Below are 23,480 nucleotides of genomic sequence, written 5' to 3'. Positions count from 1 at the left end.
GTTCAAAAAAAATCTAATCTTAAACTGAATGGAAAGACAAGCCTGTGGCTAAATATGGTAAGTCATCTCCCCTCCCTTTTGAAAGCCATCTAAAATTACAGAAATGGAATGAAAGGACTAAAATCTCAGAAAGACAAAGACTTGGGCAGGCAAGAAATTTTTAATAACGTTTCAATGAGCGAAAAAAAGGTAATGACTTCAGTATGTGATAAGGAGTCATCAGGATCAAAAAAGATGGAACCCAGGAGGAGCAGGTACTTCAGCAGAGGTGATATGTGGCTGCTAAGCAAATACAAAACAACAAAAATATACCAAGATTCCATCTCACCCCAGTCAGAACTGCAATCATCAAGAAAATAGCTAACAAATGTTAGCAAGAATTTGAATGGGTGAGGTAGGGATGGGAAAGGACCCTTAAATACTGTTGGTGGAAATGTATACCACTGTGGAACTTAATCAGATATTCCTCATATACCACTATGGAAATCAATCAGATGTTCCTCAAAAAACCAAAAAAATAGAACTACTATATGATCCTGCTTTACCACTCCTGGGTGTATATCCAAAAGAATGTAAATTAAGATTCATTAGAGATGCCTGCATATCCATGTTTGTAGCAGCACTATTCACAACAGCCAAGCTATATAATCAGCCTGTGTCAATCAACTATGTCACACACACACACACACAGAATTATTCAAAGAATAAAAAAGTGAAGGTCTGGGAATATGGCTTAGTGGTAGAGTGCTTGCCTAGCATGCATCAAGCCCTGGGTTCAATTCCTCAGTACCACATACCAGGAAAAGCTGGAAGTGGCGGTGTGGCTCAAGTGGTAGAGCGCTAGCCTTGAGCAAAAAGAAGCTCAGGGACAGTGCCCAGAACCTGGGTTCACGTCCCAGGACTGGCCAAAAAAAAAAAAAAAGAGTAAAAAAGTGAAATAATGCATTTGCAGAGAAATGAAACTGAAAATCATCACATTGAACAAAATAAGCCATACTGAGAAAGACATATGTATAATATGAAGGGCACAGATGTAAAATGGAGGTACTGGTTGTAATGGGGACCAGAAGGAGGGAGTGTCAAAGAGGAGGGGTGGGAGGAGCACAATGAAAAGTTCTCCATATACATGTATGACGACATAATGAAACCCATTAAAAACATTTCTAAAACAGGGGAAAAGGAGATTAAAAAAAAGAATAGAGGGGGTGAACTTGACCGAAGTACATTATTTGCAAGCATGGAAATACCATAATGAAACCCATGTGTATAAGTACCACACACAAATGAAAAAGCAGGGAGGTTGACTCAAACTCTGTATTTTCAGAAGAGTTACTTATTCCCTCAACCTGATTTCTGTACACAGAATAATAGAGACCAGGTACCTACTCCCAGGCATAAGCTAGATAGATGCTCATCCTCTGAAGAAACAGAACATGGCAAGATTAGGATGTGATATATCAGATAGGACAGAGAAGTGGGAGGAGATGAGAAAAGGGGATTAAATTTGTCTATGAAAGGTAGTAAGAGTGGAGAGGAAAAGGAAGTGTGGTGTACGAAATAAAACTAGTGTAAAAACAAGTAACATTGGCTGGGAAGGTGGCTCAGTGGTAGAGTGCTTGCCTTGCATGCATGAGGCCCTGGGTTCAATTCCTAAGCACCACATAATCAGAAAACTAGAAGTGGTGCTGTGGCAGAGTGCTCGCCTTGAGCTGAAGAGCTGAGGGACAGCGCCCAGGTCCAGAGTTCAAGCTCCACAACCGACAAAAAAAAAAAAAAAACCCAAAAAGCCAAAAAAAAAAAAAGAAAACAAATAACATAAATGTCTAAGATTAATAAAGACAGAATAGTATATTAGTTGTAAACATGAACGTTAGTGACACCAAAATAAATGGCTGCAAGATAAAAGTTGCTGCCTCTGAGTACTGAAGAGTAAAGTGACAGACTAGGAAATTTCATTTATTTATTACAATATCATTTACTGTACAAATCAGAATATTTCTGAAAGTCATAGGGAGTTGCTGTTAATAACTATACCAGAGGGATAGCATAAACTTGGGGTATGAACATCTTAATTATAAACTGCAAGGTATCTGATTTCTAACGAAGTCTGTATTCTACTTCCATAAAACCCTTAAGAACAGCTAGGGCTTTGGTTTTAAAATTTTGCTTGCAGGCTAGGAAGATGGCTCAGTGATAGAGCGCTTGCCTTGCATGCATGAGGCCCTGGGGTCGATTCCTCAGCGCCACATAAGCAAAAAAGAAAAAAGCCGGAAGTGGCGCTGTGGCTCCAGTGGTAGAGCGCTAGCCTTGAGCTGAAGAACTGAGGGACAGTACCCAGGGCCCAGAGTTCAGGCCCCACAACTGGACCCAAAAAAAAAAAAAAAAGATAAAATTTTACTTGCTTAAAACCATTTTACATTGAAATACAGTACTAGGGAATTTTGAATTATTTTCAATTTTTTGCAAGTTATGCTAACATTACCTTCCATGGGCATGACCTCTTCAGCACACCTCAGTTATTTCTTAGATAAAGTAGAAATATGGTCTGACAAGATGTGTATATTCTTAGAGGATGATGTAAAAGCTCCTCAATTTTAAGCAACTCACCTAAATCCACTAATTTTTGTTTTCAGATTTACCTCATTCTAGAGAAGGTGTTAATCTTTTTGAGGTCTTGGTTAATTTTAGGAATTTGATTGAACTTATGGGAAAAAAAACATTTCCCACAAAAATATGTAACAACTTTTGACAGTCTGTTTATTTTCTGGGGGACTGTGGGACATCTATAATCTATTCATGGTTTAGAGCCTTTCATTTGGACTCTGTAAAGGGAAAGAAAAAATTCACAAGCAAGACTTAAGAGTACCAGCAGTTTATCACCTGTGATTTAAGCAGATAAGCCAATGCAGGTAACCATAAAAGTCCACCAAACTCTGAAGCTAACTAACCTAATTTTTATGATGAAACTTTTCCTACAAAATGAATTGTAACACTCCCAGTCTCTTTTGGTATACAAAACTAGTAGTTTTTGGAAAAATAAATTCTAGCCAGTCATCAACTGACAAGCTGGGGAATAAATTCATAAGCACAAGAATTCCATTGAGATAAGACAGAGAAAAGCACAGGTTTGCCTTCCCAACTTAGGAGCTGTCAGACAGACAGACAGACAGACACACATACACACACACACACAGAAACCCTTTTCTAACTCTAAGAACTGTTTATGGTTTCATGAGCAATAAAATGTGATGAAACTCTAAACTAGAAATAAGTGAAAACAATCTACTGGCTCGTGCATTTGTAATCAGGTAAATTCATTTTCATTCCCCACCCCCTTTGCTGGGATACAACATTCCCCAAATACCTGTTAATCTTTCTATTTATCACTTAAGTAAGCAAACAGAGAACACTCTGTTCAACTACAAGCTTGTTTAAACCCTAGCTTACTGCCAAACTGTGGATGATCAAGATCTGAAAAAAAAACATATCAAATGTATTAGAGTGACAAACTGAGAAGGAATGTCATCATAAATAATGTGTCTGGCCTAAATCTAACTTTGGAATAACCTGTACTTTTCTTCCTATCTCTTGACTTCTATGTAAGCTAAAGTGTTTTGGTATCTACGTGCACCACCGCCCCGACCTCCAATTACTGTGCAAACAGGCAGCTGACAGAAAGGTAGGAGGCATCATTCAGAGTCTTCACTGGGTCTCAGGGTGAATGCCCAGAAGGCGAACCCACCTTTCGGTGCCGGCTCTCGGCAGCAGCCAGCTGGGACAGCATGCGCTCCTGCATGTTCTTGCACTGCTTCATCACCACTTTAAGGATGGACAGGGGGTTTGTGCACACTGGCTGCTTTTCACCATCATTTTTCTCCTTCAGAGTTTCAAAATCTCTCTGGAGAGCCATTAAGGGATCACTGATGTTATATTTTCCATAGCGTTCTTCAATGAAAGTATCTCTGTGTTGGGCCTGAGAAAAAGGAAAAAAATAGAAAGTATTTTGTTTTTTGAAACTACTGAGAAGAGGAAATCTGGTATCTAGTCGTTATAATAAAAGGTGGAAGTGTTAGTATAAATTTAATGTTCTGACTACAAATCAAATTGAGCAACCCAAATATAGAAACTACTCGAGATCGGAAACATTGTGTATCAATACCTACAAGCACAAATAATTACAGAGTGCTAACCAAGGATTAGACATTGTTCTAAGCATTTATGGTCCTATTACCTTCCTTAAGTTTTACAACTCTATAAAGTAGATGTGGAAACCATTACACCATTACAGAGAGGCTAAGTACCTTGTGCCAGCTTACTCATCTAGCAAGCTGTCAAAACACGGACATACACCTGGGCAGCCTGGCTCTGATGGCCTGACCCTTCCTGCCATGCTCACTATCTCTGCATATGTGGCTACTTTTCTTTTATGGCATTGTATTTCCAAACTGTTAACCATGAAGACTTCATGGTTTTAAGAGAAAAAAGGTACATCCATAGATATATAAAGGATGCTAAAAATAAGTATGATTGTATTATCACCCAGGACCACATGGAACTTAACTATGTTGTTGATGAGTCAAGAGGGCAAAGGCACTCACAATTAGAGGTATAAACAAAAATCCCTTCTCCCTGCTACCAGCTATCTTGTATTATAGTCTCTGTACAGCTGCTGTCTTGCATTGTCCTACTCTCTTTTGGGACCTAGTAAGTTTCAGGGATGAGAGACAACATGAGAAGGGGATGAGACTGATGCTTGGAGCTTGGCTGTCAAGTCAGAGGCCTGAGGATCATCAGGCGTCTGAAAAGACACTTTTCACATTTCCACTAGGAAGAACATCAAGTACTATTTCCTATGAACACTATATATTACATGCAGTTGAACACACTAAGATTGATTACTGTGGATATTACAGTTTCTGGAGATGTTTTACAATAACAACATAAATGCACTTTGACATAGGACTTAGTTGAATGTTCTAAAAAAAAAATCAGAGCAAAGAAGCCAGGTGTAGTGGTACAAGCCTATAATCTAGCTCTTATGAAACAACTAGAGGATATCCAGTTTGAGGCCAATCATAGCAAGATTGCAAATCTGAAGCAAGATTTTTTTTCAAACCAAACCAACAATAAAATAATAAGGTATACCATATAATTTTAAGATTTAAAGTTAAATCTATTATGAAAAACTCATGTATCCATTAAAAGCAATGATTTCATCAATATATTTTGTTAGCATTGTCATGTACTAATTTGGAGGAGGATTAAACACTCAATGCTTTAAGAACCCTCAAGAAAATAATGCAGGGGCTGGGAAGGTGGCTCAGTGGTAGAGCACTTGCTTGCATGCATGTGGTCCTGAGTTCGATTCCTCGGCCCACATAAGCAAAAAGAAAAAAGCCGGAAGTGGCGCTGTGGCTCAAGTGGTAGAGTGCTAGCCTTGAGCTGAAGAGCTGAGGGACAGTGCCCAGGCCCAGAGTTCAGGCCCCACAACCGGACCCCCCCCCAAAAAAAAAGATAAAGAAAATAATGCAAACATGGACTTACTTTAACACAGAAATATATTTCAGTGCTGAAACTATGATGTGTTTGCTTTGTCAGTTGCCCAAGTGTCCATCACAGAAATGATTTAGCTTTATGCACAAATTTGTGTTGTCATCAGTTGCCAAATGTTTAAAGCAGAGTTAGAAGCTTTGGGTTGTAGGCCAGGACCAGGAAGATCTAGAGTTCAAGGCCAGCTTATGCTCTATACTGGGACTCTATCTCAAAAAATCAAAAACAAAAAAGAAGTCCTGGCTCTCATTGTAGTTTGACTCCAGACATTCTCTTGCACATTTGGATGATGCTTACATAACAAATACAGAGGAATGTTTAACAATAATCATCCTTCTAACCCTACATGTAACCATATGTATTATTATATATAACTATAATTATCTTCATGTATATGTGTACATAAATATAAATATTGTGTATACGCATATATACATTCACACTGGGAGAGAAGAGAGTAAATTAAAATGGGAAGAGGTTCAAAAGACAGTTTAAGACACAATTCTGTTTTTCTGTTTTGTTTTTGTGGTACTGGGGTCTGAATATAGAGTCTATCACTTGAGCCATGCTTCATGCCAGGGTTTTCGGTTTGTTTTTGAACTCAGGGCCTTGGCTGTATCCCTAAGCTTCTTTTGTTCAAAGCTAGTGCTCTACCATTTGAGCCATAGCACCATTTCTGGCTTCTTTTTGTTACTTTACTGGAGATAAGTCTTACAAACTTTCCTGCCAGGGCTGGCTCTGAACTATTATCCTCAGATCTTGGTGATCTCTGTAGCTGGGATTACAGGTATGAGCCACCAGCGCCCAGTTGTCCCTGAGCCATTTTTTTTTTTTTTTTGCTCAAAGCTAATGTTCTACTTGAGCCATAGCTGCACTTCTGGTTTCTTGGTAGTTAACTAGAGATAAGAGTCTCATGAGTTTTCCTTGCTGGGCTGGTCTTAAAACAGATCTTAGCCTCCTGAGCAGCTAAGATTATAGGCATAAGCCATCAACACCTGGCAAGCTACTTGCAATTTTTACAAACCATAGAATCAAACAATGATTTTCATTCACTAAGAACATGTTTCTTTCAACTCAGGTATTAAAATCTAAGACTAACTATATAGGATTTAGCGAATGCTATTTATAGCTACTAATATACTAAGGCAAATTTATATTTAGAAATTTCACAAAAGGGAAAGAGAGCACCCCTTTAAGCAGCAGAAATACCACTTTTCTGTTCCATTTATTATTTAAGACAACAATTTTTGTATGGTTAACATTGGTAAGACAATATTGATAAAGAAGCCTGAATTTTTAATGACCTTTCTTTCCAGAACACCATGAATAGAGTGGATGAGAGAGGAGAAGGCAGGACTACAATTCATGACTTTGACATCAGACCTGCTGAGAAGCTGTCTCTTGGGTTTGAGCATATAGTTATCTAATCCTAAAAATATGACTTTTAAAAACCCACACTATGATTATTCTATATAATTAATAAGCATCAACATCATGAGTAATAGACAAAGGGCTTCTTTGGTGAGGTCTCAGCCTGAGAACAGTTGTTAGGCTGTCTATTTTCTCTTGTAGTACTTCATAGTAATTCCTTAGTTATTTGCATAGTAATTACAAGTTATAAAATAGATGGCTTCACCTATAAGTAAAAAAGATCTGTGAAATAACTTTTAAAAGACCCTTGTATCACAGTAGTTAAGTATATTCTACTATTGGGGACAAATATAGAAAAGGTGAATTCAATGTCTGTCTTTATTATATCAAACCCTTTGAAAAGATGAGGTGGAATATGGCATTTTTCCTTCACTAATATAATGACTCAAATTAGGTGAAGTATATGGATTATAAATTGGATGGTGCAACTATTAATAATCAAAAACGAATGTTAAATTTTAAAGAATGAAAAGAACTTCAATGTTGTACTTGTTGTCTATTATGTGTCACAAATTCCCCACCCCCCAAACTTAGCAGCTTTAATAATAAACATTCTTATCTCATGGCTTTTGAGGGTCAGGAATCTGGGAGGGGTAATTCTGGACAAGAGATTCATAAAGCTGCCGTCATCTGAAGGCATGAAGTGAGCTGGTGTGTGCATGTCTAAGCTTATTCTCATGGCTACTGGCACAGGCTTCACCTTCCCACACAGCAAGGAATGGGAGAGAGGGAAGGAAGGAAGGAAAAAAGGGAGGGTACACTCAAGCAATGGACCAGGAGGACCGTCTTGGTGACTTTGATAACCTAATCATTACTTTTATGTATTCTACTGTTGACAGATCAACTCTAGAACATTCAGGAGAGGCTTACACAAGGAGGAGAATATGTGGAGGCTAAGATTTCTGGGGCCTGCCTTGTACAAGGCACATGAAAAGATATGTTATCACTGTCATTTATGTGGTTAAAACTTGGAGACCTATAATCAAAACGATCAAGACTGGGCTTCAATAACATGATATTAATAAAATTGTTAAAAATTATATTAGGAAGGGAAAGGGTAGAACAGTGATGGCAGGGTTAGTGATTAGAATACATTGTATACCTAGGTGGAAAATTCCTATTGTATAGCTAGTGTATGCTAAGAAAAAATAATATTACAGCTGCTATATAAGAAAATTTCCACGATTTTGGATTTGAGTTTTGAGGAATTTTAACAATAAAGATAAAATTGACCAATTTCTTGCAATTTTAATATTTTTCATCAATGGCAATATACAGTTTAACTGGACAGACTTTCCTACATTGTCAGAGAAAAGCAAAAAGGAAAATAACTGGCTTGCTAGACAGATCTGGCAGGAGACAAAACATACTATTCATCTACTACTCATTTGTTTTTACTGTCACAGGCTGAATAAAGCACTCCACTACTGACAGCGTAAAGTAATACAAATATGCCATATTTGCCCCCTCCAAGTTTCATCCATGCTATTATTAACATCAGAATAAAATATAGCTAGGCATTCTAATACTAAATTGAAGAGAAGTGGAGAGAGTGGACATCCTTGTCTTGTTCCTGAGTTAAGAGGACATGGCTTTAGTTTTTCGCCACTAAGTATAATGCTGGCTGTAGGTTTGTCATATACAGCCTTCATTGTATTGAGGAATGTTCCATGGATTCCTAATTTTTCTAGAGCCTTCATCATAAAGGGGTGTTGGATCTTGTCAAATGCTTTTTCTGCATCTATTGAGATAACCATGTGGTTCATATCCTTGCTCTTGTTGATGTGATGAATTATATTAATTGATTTGCGTATATTACCCCATTTATTAGGAAATAGAAAGACCTGGAAAAAATTATATTAAGTGAAGTAAGCCAGGCCCAAAGGAATGTAGGTCCCATGGTTTCCCTTATTTGCAATAACTAGTATATATCTGAGACAAGTAAAACAGGTCAGATAAGATGATGTTAAGGAAATGAATCCCAAGATAAGGACACAAGTGGTTTTTTTCTTTCTTGCTATTGTTTCTAACATATTTATAAGGCACCACATGATTTTTGTTGTTGTTTTGTATGTCCCTCCCCCACAGTATAACTCCTGTTTTCACTGTATTTGATGTTGGTATAATTTGGGGAGCGGAAGGGAAAAAACAAATTGTTTAAATAGGGACACAGGCTGACCCATTGTAACAATGGAATGTACAAGATGCTATGCTGAAAAACGTACCTTACAATTTAGGCGGGGCGGGGATGTAATTGTGGAGATGGGAGGGAAGGGATGGTAGGGGAAAGACAAAGGAGGACACAACAATGCTTGATAAAAAAAAATGTACTTATGACCTTGCTCATGTGATTGTAACCCCTCATTATTTTCACAATAAAAAACTTATTAAAAAAAACATAGCCAGTCAGAGGCAGAGGAAGGAGACTCACGAATTCAAGTATAGCCAGACCTATCTACTAAGACTTTCAACTCTCTCATCTTCTCCTTCACAATATAAAGTGTGCATGGCAAATGCATATTCCAATCTTAAGGAAGGAAACAGTCTTCTTCACTCTTTAATGATTATCAATCACTCATATGAAAAGTGATACCAAACCTACATGGGAAGACTTAAGGCTCACTTTATTAAGAGTTTATATTCAACCATAAGGTTTTATTTTCAAGACTTGGGCTAGTACTCTATTAGGTGAATCTTTTATGTTTATAAGTCAATTCTGAAGTTATACTTTTGAAAGCAATCAGCAATGTTAACCCTATGAGCCTTAAAAAGCAAAAACACAAAAAATTGATACTTCTGTTAAAAGCCAAACACATTTAGTCCTTGACACAGACTTCATTTTTATTAATGCTGTCAAAAGCATGTTAAAAGGGATCATTTTTATATACAAGCTGAATCTGTTGTCAAGAAAGTCACATTCTAGAGTCCTTGATAAGCTATTAAAAAGCTGTCTGAGATAAACATAGTAGCACATGCTTGTAGTCCCAACACTCAGGAGTCTGAGGATCATGAGTTTGAAGCTAGCCTGGGCTACAGAGAGAGATATACAGAGAGAGATACTATCTCAAGAACAAAACAAAAAATCACCTAAACAGCTCCCTAGAAACTCTTTTGTATAAAAATAACAATATTTATTATATGGACATCCTTGTTTTAAATATTTTATTTTGGGTGATAGAGGAGTTTAAGTCCTAGTCTTTGCTAAGCAGATGCTCTACCACTTGAGCCATGCCTCCAGCTCCCATTTATTTTTATTTATTTATTTTTTTGGGGGTCCAGTCATGGGGCCTGAACTCTGGGCCTGGGTGCTGTCCCTCAGCTCTTCAGCTCAAGGCTAGCACTCTACCACTTGAGCCACAGTGCCACTTCCGGCTTTTTTCTTATGTGGTCCTGAGGAATCAAACCCAGGGCCTCGAGCATGCAAGGCAAGTGCTCTACCACTGAACCACCTTCCAGCCCTCCCATTTATTTTTGAATCAGTATATATTTGTAATATAAGGGTGTTTCATTACTATTTCTATACATGCACACAGTGGACCCTGTTGCCCCTTCTACCATGTTGCTATTCTTCTCCTCCTTCCTTTGATACCCTCTTTTCCCCTTCCTTAATCTCTAGCCCTGTTTATTTTCACTTAGGAACTGTAGGCTTTTTGCCCCAGGGTTGACCTAGTATTATGATCTTCCTCTTGAGTAGCTGGGATTATAGATGTGTATACCATTCTTTCTTGTTCAGAATTTCTGTCATTGGTTGAAAGAAAACTAGATTTAAAGGCTTGATCATATTGCTGAAAGAAGATTTGGTCTTTTGAACTAAATTTTAATTTTTGAAAATGGCATAATGTGTGTGTGTGTGTGTGTGTGTGTGTACAGTGCCAGAGATGGAACCCAGAGCTTCATGAATGCTAGGCCAGTGCTTTGCTATCACCCCAATCCTAGAAAACAGTATAAAATCTACTATAAAAGTAAAGAGAACATTTTTTTATGATTTAAAAAGTATTTTAACTGATTTTGAAGTAGAATGAACTTCAAAAATTCCTGAGGCAATCTGAAAACACAGATACCTATAAAAGCAATCACTTAAGGACAGATGATTTATTTGCCTAATGTGTTAAAAATTCAAGACTAAAAATGATGTTAATCCAAATAACTAAAGTGTGGCACTTCTAGCTAGCAGGCTGCTTGTCGAAATAGGAATATGTGTAAACACCAAAATGAAGCTGTTCCAACATTCCCATTTCCAAAAGTCTTGTGCAAAGTCCCAGTGAAATTGAAATTAAATGTGTTGAGTGTTTTGCCTTTTTGTTGTCCTACTTCAGTTCAGGAATATGGTTGAAATGAGTTACATATACATTTTGGACTGAGGCTACATTATCTTTTTTGAGGTTACAAAGAAAAAGTCTTGGAATTCAACCACATTAAAAAACAAAAACTGATAAAGAGAATACTCTAAATGTAATCAAGCATTTTAAAGTACAATTTTTAAAATGCTTCTCTTTTGAGGGCAGTTTTAGGCTCAGCAAACTGTGCTACACCCTAACTGAAATTTCCCATTGCACCCTGCCTTTGCATGCACATCACCTTCCTATTACCAATGGGTCTCATTAAGAGCAGCACATTTGTTCCAACTTAGCATGTTCTAATCTTAATTTCTATCTGCCTCTTTTTTTTGGCAGTGCTGGTGATAGAAGCCAGGGCCTCATGGATGCTAGACAAGTATTCTATTACTAAGCTTCAACCCTAGCCCTTCATCCTTTTTCCAATGAAAGTCAATATATATTAACTACCACACACACAAAAAAAGGAGATCATCATAGACCCAAAGATAAAATGCAAATGAAGAAGTACCCAACTCATTAGTAATTAAGGAGGTACAAATCAAAACAGTGAGATAGTCATGAGAATTGCTGAAATTATAGACTGAATCCTAGATGTTGGAAAAGATAAAGAACAAGTAGAACATTCACATGTTACTCATGAGAATAATAAAGTGATACAACTACTCTGGAAATTGATCTGGAAATTTTTCATAAAGAGACAAAAAAGAACTAGCTATAATTCTACTTCTAAGAATTAAGCCAAGAGAAATTAAAATATACCATCTACAAAAAGACTTACCCAATTGTCTACAGTAGCCTTATTCATGATAGTAACACAGCGGAAATAATCAAACTATCAATCAACAAGAGAATAAAATAAAGAATGTGCTATTCTGTTAGATGAAGTTTTACAAGACAAGAAGAAGGCATATGGTGACTTCCTGTTGTGATAGACATGTTCTTCCTGTCTTGACTGAGTATGGGCTAAAGGATGTATTTGTCTAAACTCATTGAACTGAATGCCAAAGATCCATGCATTTTATTCTAAACGATATCTAGTTTAAAAATGTGCTGCATAATTAAAATTAAGCTATGTTGCAATACATAGCTTAATGAAATAGGAAGTTTAAATCAAAGTGTGATATGCACTATATCAGGTACTGAAGATTGAACTCAGGGCCTCATGCTTGCTAGGCAGGTGCTTACCACTAAAGTCATGCCTCCAACCCCTTCGTGTATTGGTTATTTTCAAGGTAGAATCTTGCTTTATGCCTAGGTTGTGATTTTCTTATTTTCCCCAATCACTAGGGATAACAGGTGTGTGCCAGTGGGCCATTGGCTGAGATAGAGCCTTGCAAACTCTTTTTTTGCCTGGGCTCCAACTGCAATCCTCTAATCTCTGCCTCCCAATAGCTAGGATTATAGGCTTGAACCACAACACTGAAGTAATTTTAACAATGGTGAGAAAAACAGGAAGCGAACACTCACTTGCTTATTATAGACCAAGCAGTGTGTTGAGTTTTTACAATCTAATTCCCCTTGAGGAGATGTCACTATTACCTCCATTTTACAGAAGAAACTGGACAGTAACATGCAACTTTCCCAAAGTCACAAAGCTAATAGAGAAGAAACATAAATGGTATAAAATGAATGAACATGTTAGTTGAATGAGTAATACATAGCATATATTCTCCAGAACTTTGTACTAATACATTTAAGTTGATTAGGTCTTAATTGGAAGTTTAAAATAAAATAGAAGCCAGTGTGATGGTTCATGTCTGTACCCTAGCTTTCTGGAGACTGAGATAGGATCACAGTATTAGGCTAGTCTAAACTACCTAATGAGGGAAAACCAAATGAAACAAACCAAACCAAACAGAAAAAAGAAGAAAAAGAAATAGAAGAGATAAGGTATGGGTGTCATTGGTAGAGTGCCTTCGTAGCATGTTAAAAAAACAAACAAAAAAAAGCCCTATATTCAATCCCTGGGAATACCTTTCCTGCCTCAAATATAGAAATGGAACAGAATATTTCAGAGTACTGAACTCTATAAGGTGAACACTATTTTGAGGAACTGTCCTTCTATGATACAATTACAGGTATGTGGGCACATGTGTGTTGGTGTGTCCCTCAAATAATAATGTAAAGTTTTTGTCAACAGAGTTTGAAAATGCAGAATCCAAGAAGCCTGACTCCTTCTTTGAAACAATTTAAACAAATATATAAAATCTATTGGAAGTGATAATCGGTATTACTGTTTTATTTTAAAATAATAAATATTATAAAAGTTTATAAAGCCAGAAGAGGTTTGGTATAACATCAAATATATAAAATAACAAGGGGCTGGGAAGGTGGCTCAGTGGTAGAGTGCTTGCCTTGCATGCATGAGGCCCTGGGTTCGATTCCTTAGCACCACATAAGCAGAAAAAGCTGGAAGTGGTGCTGTGGCTCAAGTGGTAGGCACTGGCCTTGAGCTGAAGAGCTGAGGGACAGCGCCCAGGCCCAGAGTTCAGGTTCCATGACCAGCAAAAAAATTAAAATAAAATTAAAAAAAAAAAAACAAAAACCTCCAATAATACTGTCTCTGAGTTACTGAAGTTAGACAACTAAAATGTCACTGGAGAAGTCTAGGAACATTCTCTAGACATATGGATGGTTCAGGAGTAGACATACTTTGAATGCTTTCATTTTAGACTTAATTCTTGGTGGGTAGTATGATTGATAAATGGCATGGGTAATGATATGGGAATACATATTTGACTATGTAAGATATAGTCCCCTAATCACAAAGCTAGATTTTATGTCTAGGTTTAAAAGCATCAAAGAACAAGCAGCCTGTACTTGGTTAAATGTTTTAAAAATACCATTCATATTTAAAGAAACACCAAGTACTTGATCAGAACTTTCTAAGATGAAGAAAGTTCCTTACAATCTTAAGAAATAGGAAGGAAAAGGCTAACTCTGGAAGTGGGTGGGTCCTGGCAGATAAACAGGACTATCAGTGATTTAATGAATTGCAGGAAACACCAAGAGCTGGGGGTTAAGGAGAGGTACATAACCCAAAGCTGTCTCTGAAGTATTACATAGTGAGACTCAGCCCACAGACCATAGCATAATCCTTAACCTATGTTGACTATATGAATTCAAAAACTTCTTTATTAGAGATATGCTTAGACTCTTTCACTATGCATTACCAGATAGTACAGAAACTAAGGCATTTAAAAAGAGCTTATTAGTGGGGTGTAGCTGAGGAAAGCTTTAGGTTCAATCACTAGCCCTAAAAAAGCTCAATAAAGAAGATATAAATCACACTCTTTTTCTTCTACAGCAGGAGCAGTTTAGTGGTGTAACTGTGAATGTGTCTTAATTGTCTGAATTCAGGTTCTTTCAGACTGATACTTCAAGGAAACAGGCTAAGAAGCAAGCTGCTCAAGCCAAAGTTCTTACAAAGTCCTTAGCTTGACTGAGAAGTAGGAAGTATTCACATTTACAAGTTTGTCAAGTAATAAAAACAAGATTGGAGGAGAAGGAAAAAGGGCAGAATAATGAAAATGGGACCCAGTTAATACTTTGAAAGCCAGACCATGGTGACAGTTATCAGGGTAGGTAAACAAAACCAAGGACGGGGATAATTGTACATGCTAATGACAGGAGGTAGAACATAGTATCTATAATAACAGATGCCATTTCACAAGTTATAGGATGGAAGGTAGCAATTTCTATTGTCATTGAAACCTTATAGAAATGGAGTTAAGTAGCCAATCAGTTCCAACATGTAGTCATTCAAGATAGATGAGGACTCAAAATTGTGCAAGGATTTTTCTTCCTTCCCTTTTTATGTTGTTGCTAATACTGGGGCTTTAACTCAGGGCCTGACAATCTCCATTGAATCACATCAGGTCCTTAGAAGAAAAATCTGGGAAACACTATTTTATATCTATTCAGCCAGAAGAAGAAAGCAGATCAATATGATACTTAATAAAAAAATTACTGTGGGGCTGAAAGAATATAATAGAACAGAGTGCTTGTCTAGCATGTGTGAGACCTAGGTTCAATTTCCAGCACTGAGGGGGTGGAGGACTGTGTGTGTGTGTGTGTGTGTGTGTGTGTGTGTGTGTGTGTGTGTGTGTGTGTGTGTGTGTGTGTGTGTGTGTGTGTGTGTGTATTGTCTCGTAAGTGACTAGTCAAGAAAAGCAGATGATTTCTCAGCTAGTGCTCTGACACTTGACAGGAAAGGACACTAAGATAAAGTATCAATTGAAAATTAAAATTGGAAAGAATTAAAAGCTTTTTCTCTATATGAATTCAACAGTGTGGACAAAGGCACATATCCCAGATATTTGTATGCTTTATTACAAAAATGATTTCAAACACAAAACAATGATTTCCTGTCTGAAGAACAAATTGTTCCTTAGTTCAGACTGAGATATAAATAACATAACTGAATGGGAATTAACAACAGTAAGTTATTAAACTATCTTACTATGTAAACTTCTCTTAAAACTTGAGACTGAAAACATTCAAGGTAAACTTATAAATCCTAAACCTTCTCTCATATGATAAATGTTTTAAAAATACTTATGAGGTTCTAGATACTTAGGATGCATAACTGGACAAGAGAAGGTATCATGGAGTTTATATTTAGTGGGAAAGTGAGGAACTAGACATAAAGTTCTAAAAAAAATTTCTATAAAATGTAATGTTTATCTGAATGAATAAATTCTTACTGATACCAGTGATAGACTGTAAGTATAGTGTGTAAGTATATAGTGTATAAGACCAGAATAGTAGTAATTACGAAACTAGATCCACTGACTAATCAAAGGAACCATTAGAAACTAAAGCCACAATATAGAAAGGAGAGGGTGAATACATATAAAGAGTATTCTATAGCTAGAACTCACAAGTATTGAAATCTGATTAGATATGGGGAATATTTAGATATATGGAAAATAAATGCAATCAGTGGGATCACTCAGAGAAAAGTGAAGATGTTAAGATGAGATAGGACTAAGAAGAAAGTCTTGGGGGGAGGTTTTATTTTATTTTTTAGCACTTTTTATTAGCATATATTAGTTGTATAGGAGAGACCTGTATTATTCATCCATGCTAACATATGCAGTACATGTGTTAGCTATACTAAAAAATACTAAGTGTAGATACAAAGCCATATAACAGGATCAATATAAGTTGATATAAAATGTAAATCATGGCGCATGACCCAGGAAGTAGAAGCAATATGGACCTCACGGGCACAGTAAATGGAAAAACAAAGACAGAGAATGAGCTGCATAACACCATTCCATTTGTACAAATTCATACACACCAAGTAATACAGTTTACCATAAAATAAAAAAGTATGAAAACAATTGCTTGTCCTACTAAGAGGTAGATGGGATTGGTGACTAGAGGCAGAGGGAGCTGTTATTTTATTTTTTGCTGGGCTGGATCAAATCATCCAGGGCTACCTTCTTACTAGGCAGGTATTCGTATGACTGAGCTACCTCTTCATCTCCAGATAATTCTTTTGTTTTCTTCTGGTGCTTAACTGTAAGTACAGCACTGGGACTTAACTCAGGGCCCGAACTCTCATCAGCTTTTTTTTGTGACAGTCTTGGGGTTTGAACTCAGGATTTGGGCACTGTCCATGCATGAACCTTTTTCCTGAAGGATAGCACTTTATCACTTGAGCAACAGCTCTACTTCTGGCTTCTGGAGTTAAGAGTATCATGGACTTTCCTGTCCAGGCTGGCTTGAACAACAACCCTGAGAAGCTAGGATTATAGAGTGAGCCACTGGTGCTCAGCTTCACTCAGCTTTTTCACTCATGGCTGGTGAGCTACCACTTGAGCTATACCTTTAGTTCTGGCTTTGTGGGAATGAGAATCTCTCAGATTGGTCTGCCCAGCCTGGATTCAACTAGGGAGCTTCAGATCTTAGCTTCCTGAGTAGCTAGAATTATTAGGCATGAGCTACTAACTGGTTGAGACTTTTTTTTTTTTTTTGCGAGACAGACCACCACTATGTAATCCAGGCTGACTTCAAACTTAAAATTCTTGTGCCTAAATCTCCCAAGTGCTACCATTAACAAAGCACATGCCATAATGCCTAGATTTAAAGGCTTTTGACTCTTACAATCTTAGAAGTCTAAAGAGTGATTAGACTTGGTGGTGCAAACCTATAATCCCTGGACTCCAGAGGCAAAAGCAGGCTAACTTACACACAGTAATACCCCACCTCAAAAATAAATATAGATAAATAAATGTCTACAAGGCAAAAAAAAACCAAACCTTAATATACAATGTACTAAGAGACAGTAGAGCAGCATACCGTAACAATCACAGGAAAGAGCATCTTATGCAGTTGCAGAAGTCATCAAATGTAAGAGATATGTGGAAGAAGAAAAAGTATGGGATCGCGATAAGGAAAGAGTGTAAAAAGTAAGAGGGCCCACAGTATCAAATCTAAAGAAAGCCTAGGTAATTTAGTTAAAAGAAGCATTAGGGGTTGGGATGCAGCTGAGTGGTAGAATACTTGCCTATCATTTGTCATCCTGGGTTTACTCCCCAGCATCACAAAAAAACATAAATAGAGGTTACTTTTAATTTTAGAAGGTGAAATTTGTATACGACAGTAGTAAAAGCAAAACAGAAATGAGAGCTGGGAATAAACTGGAAGCAGACTACAAATGATATTTAAATACCTAAGTGTAAAGAAAGGAGAGTTTATGTGGTGGCTCACAATGAAGACAGGATTTGGAGCAATCTTTCTTATTTTTGGAGTGGGGGGAGGGGCCAGTCCTGGGGCTTGAACCCAGGGACTCACCCAGCTGTTCCTGAGCTGTTGTGCTTAAGACTAGCACTCTACAGCTTGAGCCATAGCTTCACTTCTGGATTTTTGCTGATTATTTCATATACTTTCCTGCCTGCACTGGAGTGCTGGAACTGGAGCCATCCTCAGCCTCCTGAGTAGCTAGGATTACAGGCATGAGCTGCTAGCACCAGGCTGGGAGCAATCTTTTTAAAAGAACAGAATGAAGAGATTGGCTTTGAGTTGAGAAGTTATAAAGGGAATAACATGAAGAACTAAAAGAAGGCAAGGAGTAACTCATGCAGTTAGGAAAAAGGCTGGTTAGGGTAGGGTCTGCAGAAGAGACAATAGCATCGATTCAGGATAGTTTCTATAGGAAAAAAAGAATGTCATATTAAGTGAATGAAATCTCTTGAAATTTCCAATCAGTAATCTGACTGGAGATTTTAATAACAACTTAATCACAACACAATCATATTCATTTACAACTTAATAACAACACAATTACATACACATTGGTTCCAATTAATTCAGTCTTCTTGAACATATAGCATGGATTAGATTTAAACTTTCTTAAGTAACATACATTTTAGAACTCACTGAATGGCTGATTGCTGAGGTACAAAGTAGCCCACTCCATCTCTTTCTACTTATTAACAGGAAACAAACAATTTGCAGTTCATATACTATGATGCAAAGACAATTTGTAAATTCCATGTCCCCTACGCTGGCTTTTCTTCCTCTTTGCTGCATTCAATTAGCTTACATTAGATATACAGAGGTGGAATTTTACTTACTTTTCTGATTGTTACCCTTCCACACATTTACAACATATTCCAATCGATCTCACCTTGCTATCACTTTCCTGGCCCCTTTCCTCCCTTCCCCAAACCATTTCAAGAAGTTTCATTCTATTTTCATAGCTGCGAATCGTCTATTTCCATCCCATTCAATCTCTACCCTTCTTGTAAGTCCAACCCTTCTGCAAATACCCACCACCAGAGTCTATTTCTATTTCTCTGGGCAGAAAATGTTTTTTTGTGGTGTTATTAAGCAATGAGATATTATGAACTACCATGAAACTGTTGTCTCTTACTAAAACAAAATTTCATGAAATTTTAATTATGTAATCATTCAAACATATGTCCACAGTTTTAGAGTATATAACCCATGGAAAAATATTTGCTTTGGATTAATATCTTTAGTTCCCCTGTACAAAAGCAGAATTTGAAAAGTAATGAAAAATTTATTTGTTGTTCTTTTGAGGGAAACTCTGGGGTATGGAAGGAAAAAGCTCATGTTTTCCCTTGGCATGCTATGATGTGTTTACTTCCTTAACTATATATATATTTTTTAAAGTTTTTTTTTTGTTTTGTTTTTGGGGGGGGTCCAGTCGTGGGGCCTGAACTCTGGGCCTGGGCGCTGTTCCTCAGCTCTTCAGCTCAAGGCTACCGCTCTACCACTTGAGCCATAGCGCCACTTCCGGCTTTTTTCTTTTTGCGTATGTGGTGCTGAGGAATTGAACCCAGGGCCTCATGCATGCAAGGCAAGTGCTCTACCACTGAGCCACCTTCCGAGCCCCTTAACTATATTTTTAAATGATACAGATTTATGTGAATAGTATAAATTATCTAAAAATAAGGCATTTCCACCAACTTCTTTCTCAATTTCTTGTGTGTGTGTGTGTGTGTGTGTTTGTGTGCTTGTGCGCATGCACACGTGCCGGGCCTGGGGCTTGAACTCAGGATCTAGGTGCAGTCCTTGAGCTAGTGTTCTACCACTTGAGCCATAGCTCCACTTCTGGCTTTTTGGAGATGATAGGTCTCATAGATTTTGTTCCAAGGCTGGCTTCCAACCATGATACTCAGATCTCAGCCTCCTGAGTAGGTAGGTATTACAGGTGTAAGCCACTGGTACCATATAAGTGTAATTTTAAAATTTACATAAGAATTTAAATGAGTATCTTCTCATTAAAATTTTAGCCTATATAAGGTCCTTCATAACCAAACCCAGTTTATCCTTCTTCCCCTTTTAGCTTTCATTATGATGAGTATATTATACTCCCAGAACATTTCAAATCATATACATATATATGTATATATACATATATATACATGTATATATAATATATATGTATATCGTCAGGTATAAAATCTAATAATATATTATTATGTAATCTGCAAAACTCTTTTGCAAGTTTACCATTTCTGTCTTAGAGATCTAAGTCATAAAATTATTTTTCATCATGAAAAAAATTGCAGGGTTAGGACAGTAACTCAAGTTGTAGAGTACTTGAGTACTGCCTAGCAAATGTGAGGCCCTGGGTTCAATCCCTAGTACTAGGGGAAGAAAATACATAATATGCCAGCTTATGTAGCCAGACTTACTGATGGACATACAGGTTGTTTATAGTTTCCTATATTGTATTCAACAATGGTTCAATAAACATTCTTTAAAATATGAAAATAGTTTGACAGAAGAGATATACTTCTATGTTTTTCTAAATAGGATACAATTTTTAATATAATAAAATTTCCAGTAACAACTTTCGTTAAAGAGTCCCTGCAAACATACAAGATAGTTTCCTACTATCTCCAAGTCATTCCTACGAGTAGCTAAACTAACATGGTAAATATAAAAGATCTCAGGTTTTAGTTTAGACTAAACCTTTTATGTCTTCCTTTGCTTTCTTTATTTTCCTCTTTAAAAGGCCAACTAGAAATAACCTCTGATTAATCCTAATCACAAGGCTAACACATTCAGGGAGACACAATAAGAGGAAGTCAAAATAACAGGAATAAGCTGTTTCCCTTTTATATTTGTTTTAGTTTCAGGCGGAATAGATCTATAATGAAATTCCTCAGCACTGTAATCTTTTCTGAAGCTCTTCTCAACTGCTGAAGAATTGTGCTCTCTAAATAAGTCCCAATTTACAGGCTGAATTCTCCCTCTCAGTAAAAAACAAAAAACCACACATACATAAAAAACAAAGTCCCCAGGAAAATGCCAGCTGAAATGAGAAATCTGTTTTCTTCTTCTGGTGCCCTAACTGTGGAAACCCTAAATATCATAAATTATATGAATGACACATGACAAAATATAGCAAAGAGCTATAAAAACATAATGTGTTTTTAAATATTATTTACCATCATTCTCTTTTGGAACCATTTTTAAAAGCTAGAAGAAGTTCACTGTGTGTGTGTGTGTGTGTGTGTGTGTGTTTTTGGGTCCGGTCGTCGGGCCTGAACTCTGGGCCTGGGCACTGTCCCTCAGCTCTTCAGCTCAAGGCTAGCGCTCTACCACTTGAGCCACAGCACCACTTCCGGCTTTTTTCTTTTTTGCTTATGTGGTACTGAGGAATCGAACCCAGGGCCTCAAGCATGCAAGGCAAGCGCTCTACCACTGAGCCACCTTCCCAGCCCTGTGTTGTTGTATTTTTTGTCGGTCATGGAGCTTGAACTCTGGGCCTGGGTGCTGTCCCTCAGCTCTTCAGCTCAAGGCTAACACTTCACCACTCTGGCATTTTCAGTTTGTGTGGTGCTGAGGAATTGAACCCAGGGCCTCATGCATTCGAGGCAAGCACTCCACCATTGAGCCATCTTCTCAGCTCAGATTCACTGGTTTTTGCAAAATAAATATATATAAAATCTTAAGAATAAAGCTTCCTTTTTTTAAAAATAAATACCCAAGTTATAAATGACTTATAAATGAACAGCCTTTCCTATTTCTCTGTTTTATTCTAGAAAACCCAACAGTTCCCTCTCACTAACTTCATGCTGTTCTTATGGCAGACCATCCCAAGAGCCCCTACCATCTTGAGACCCAAGCTAAGGAGATGGAAGAAGAGTTGTGAGATGTATTTCTGGACCCACCAGTTACCACTTAATCATTTTTTCAATACCCCTTTTCAATACACATTACATAAAGGTCTCTTATTGTCTTTAATAGTTCCCATGGTATTATGTGATTGTGATCATATCAAAATTTACTTGACTATAATCCTACTAATAGTTACTAAAGTGGTTTCTAGAAGTTTGTTTCTATGAATAATGCTAAATACCCCTATTCTTATGTTTATTACATAGGCCTAAGAACATACGTAGTACACATTTATAGAAGTAGACTTACTTCTAAGATATACACATATTTAAATCTGATAGACAATGTCAAGTTCTCCCTAATTAGCTGAAAACAACATATTTTCATACAAGCAAGCTTTGCTGGAAATAGACTGAATAACTTGACCAGGTTCACATAGCTGTGCTTTATAGCATGACAGGCAAAAACTAGGCAATGTTTGACTATAAATATGTCAAAGCTATAAATTACCCTGGAATGCCTAGGAAAACTAGTATGAAACAGACTTTATCCCCACACCAGAAGACAACTGCCTCAAGCATTATGGAGAACTAAAACCACTGGAAATTACTCATCATGTATTACAGAGTTACAACACAAAACGAAAAAGTACTGGTTTCAATAATTAATTACACTCAGACATACCTAATTAGTACTGTTAGTCTTTTGGTGAGTCTTAAAAGAAATGAATTAATATCATTCTAAATGTAATAGTTATAGAAATAACAGGCTTAAGCTGGGTGCCAATGGCTCATACCTGTAATCCTAGCTACTCAGGAGGCTGAGATCTGAGGAACATGGTTCAAAGCCAGCCTGGGCAGTAAAGTCCTTGAGACTCCTATCTCCAATTAACCACCAGAAAACTGGAAGTGGCGCTGTGGCTCAAGCGGTAGAGCGCTCACCTTAAGCTGAAGAGTGCAGGGACAGCACCCAAGCCCAGAGCTCAAACCCCACGACCAACAAAAAATAAATAAATAAATAACAGGTTTAGATTTTACTTAGGTTTTCTCATCACAATTATAACCTCAGAATAACTCAAGAAAACACTACATAAAAGAAGACTAAGAAAATGGTGCATTCCTGTAATCCTAGTACTCAGGAGGCTGATGAAGGATGAAGGAGGATCTTGATGAAGGATGTACTTGAAACCACCAAGAAAAAAGAAAGACTAAAGAACTAAAGACGCACACATAAATCAATGGATTAAAGTAATAAAAAGAGAAAACACTAGAGAAAAGATAATACCATCTTGCTTTTTCTATGTACTCTACTGAATTGACTGCTGTCTGCTTAGGGAATCACAGATTCTTGAATTTTCCATGACAATGGAAAGATTACTTTTGTTGAGAGAATTGTGGTTTGAGGACAGCCCAAACAAAGAGTTTGCAATACCCTCCTATCTCAATAAAGAAAGCTGGATGTGACTATGTGGTAGCACAACCCTGGAAGCTCAACTATGTGGGGAAGTGTAGGTAAAAGGATTGCAGTCTAAGTTAGACTGGACAAAAAAGCACA

At 37.2% G+C, this 23,480-nt stretch overlaps 1 protein-coding gene across 1 annotated transcript in view; it reads right to left on the bottom strand.

Annotated features, from left to right (window-relative positions):
• The window catches only part of Cttnbp2nl (CTTNBP2 N-terminal like), a 50,861-nt gene that overhangs the window by 6,700 nt on the left and 20,681 nt on the right, over positions 1–23,480 (bottom strand). Inside the window, exon 4 of the mRNA XM_013024757.1 lies at positions 3,743–3,973. Within this exon, the coding sequence (XP_012880211.1) occupies positions 3,743–3,973 (231 nt within the window). The remainder of the gene's footprint in view (positions 1–3,742; positions 3,974–23,480) is intronic.

The sequence above is a fragment of the Dipodomys ordii genome, unplaced genomic scaffold (genome assembly GCF_000151885.1).
Source record: "Dipodomys ordii isolate 6190 unplaced genomic scaffold, Dord_2.0 Scaffold78, whole genome shotgun sequence".
Classification (NCBI taxonomy): Eukaryota; Metazoa; Chordata; class Mammalia; order Rodentia; family Heteromyidae; genus Dipodomys; species Dipodomys ordii.
This window is presented reverse-complemented; position numbering and strand designations above follow the sequence as displayed.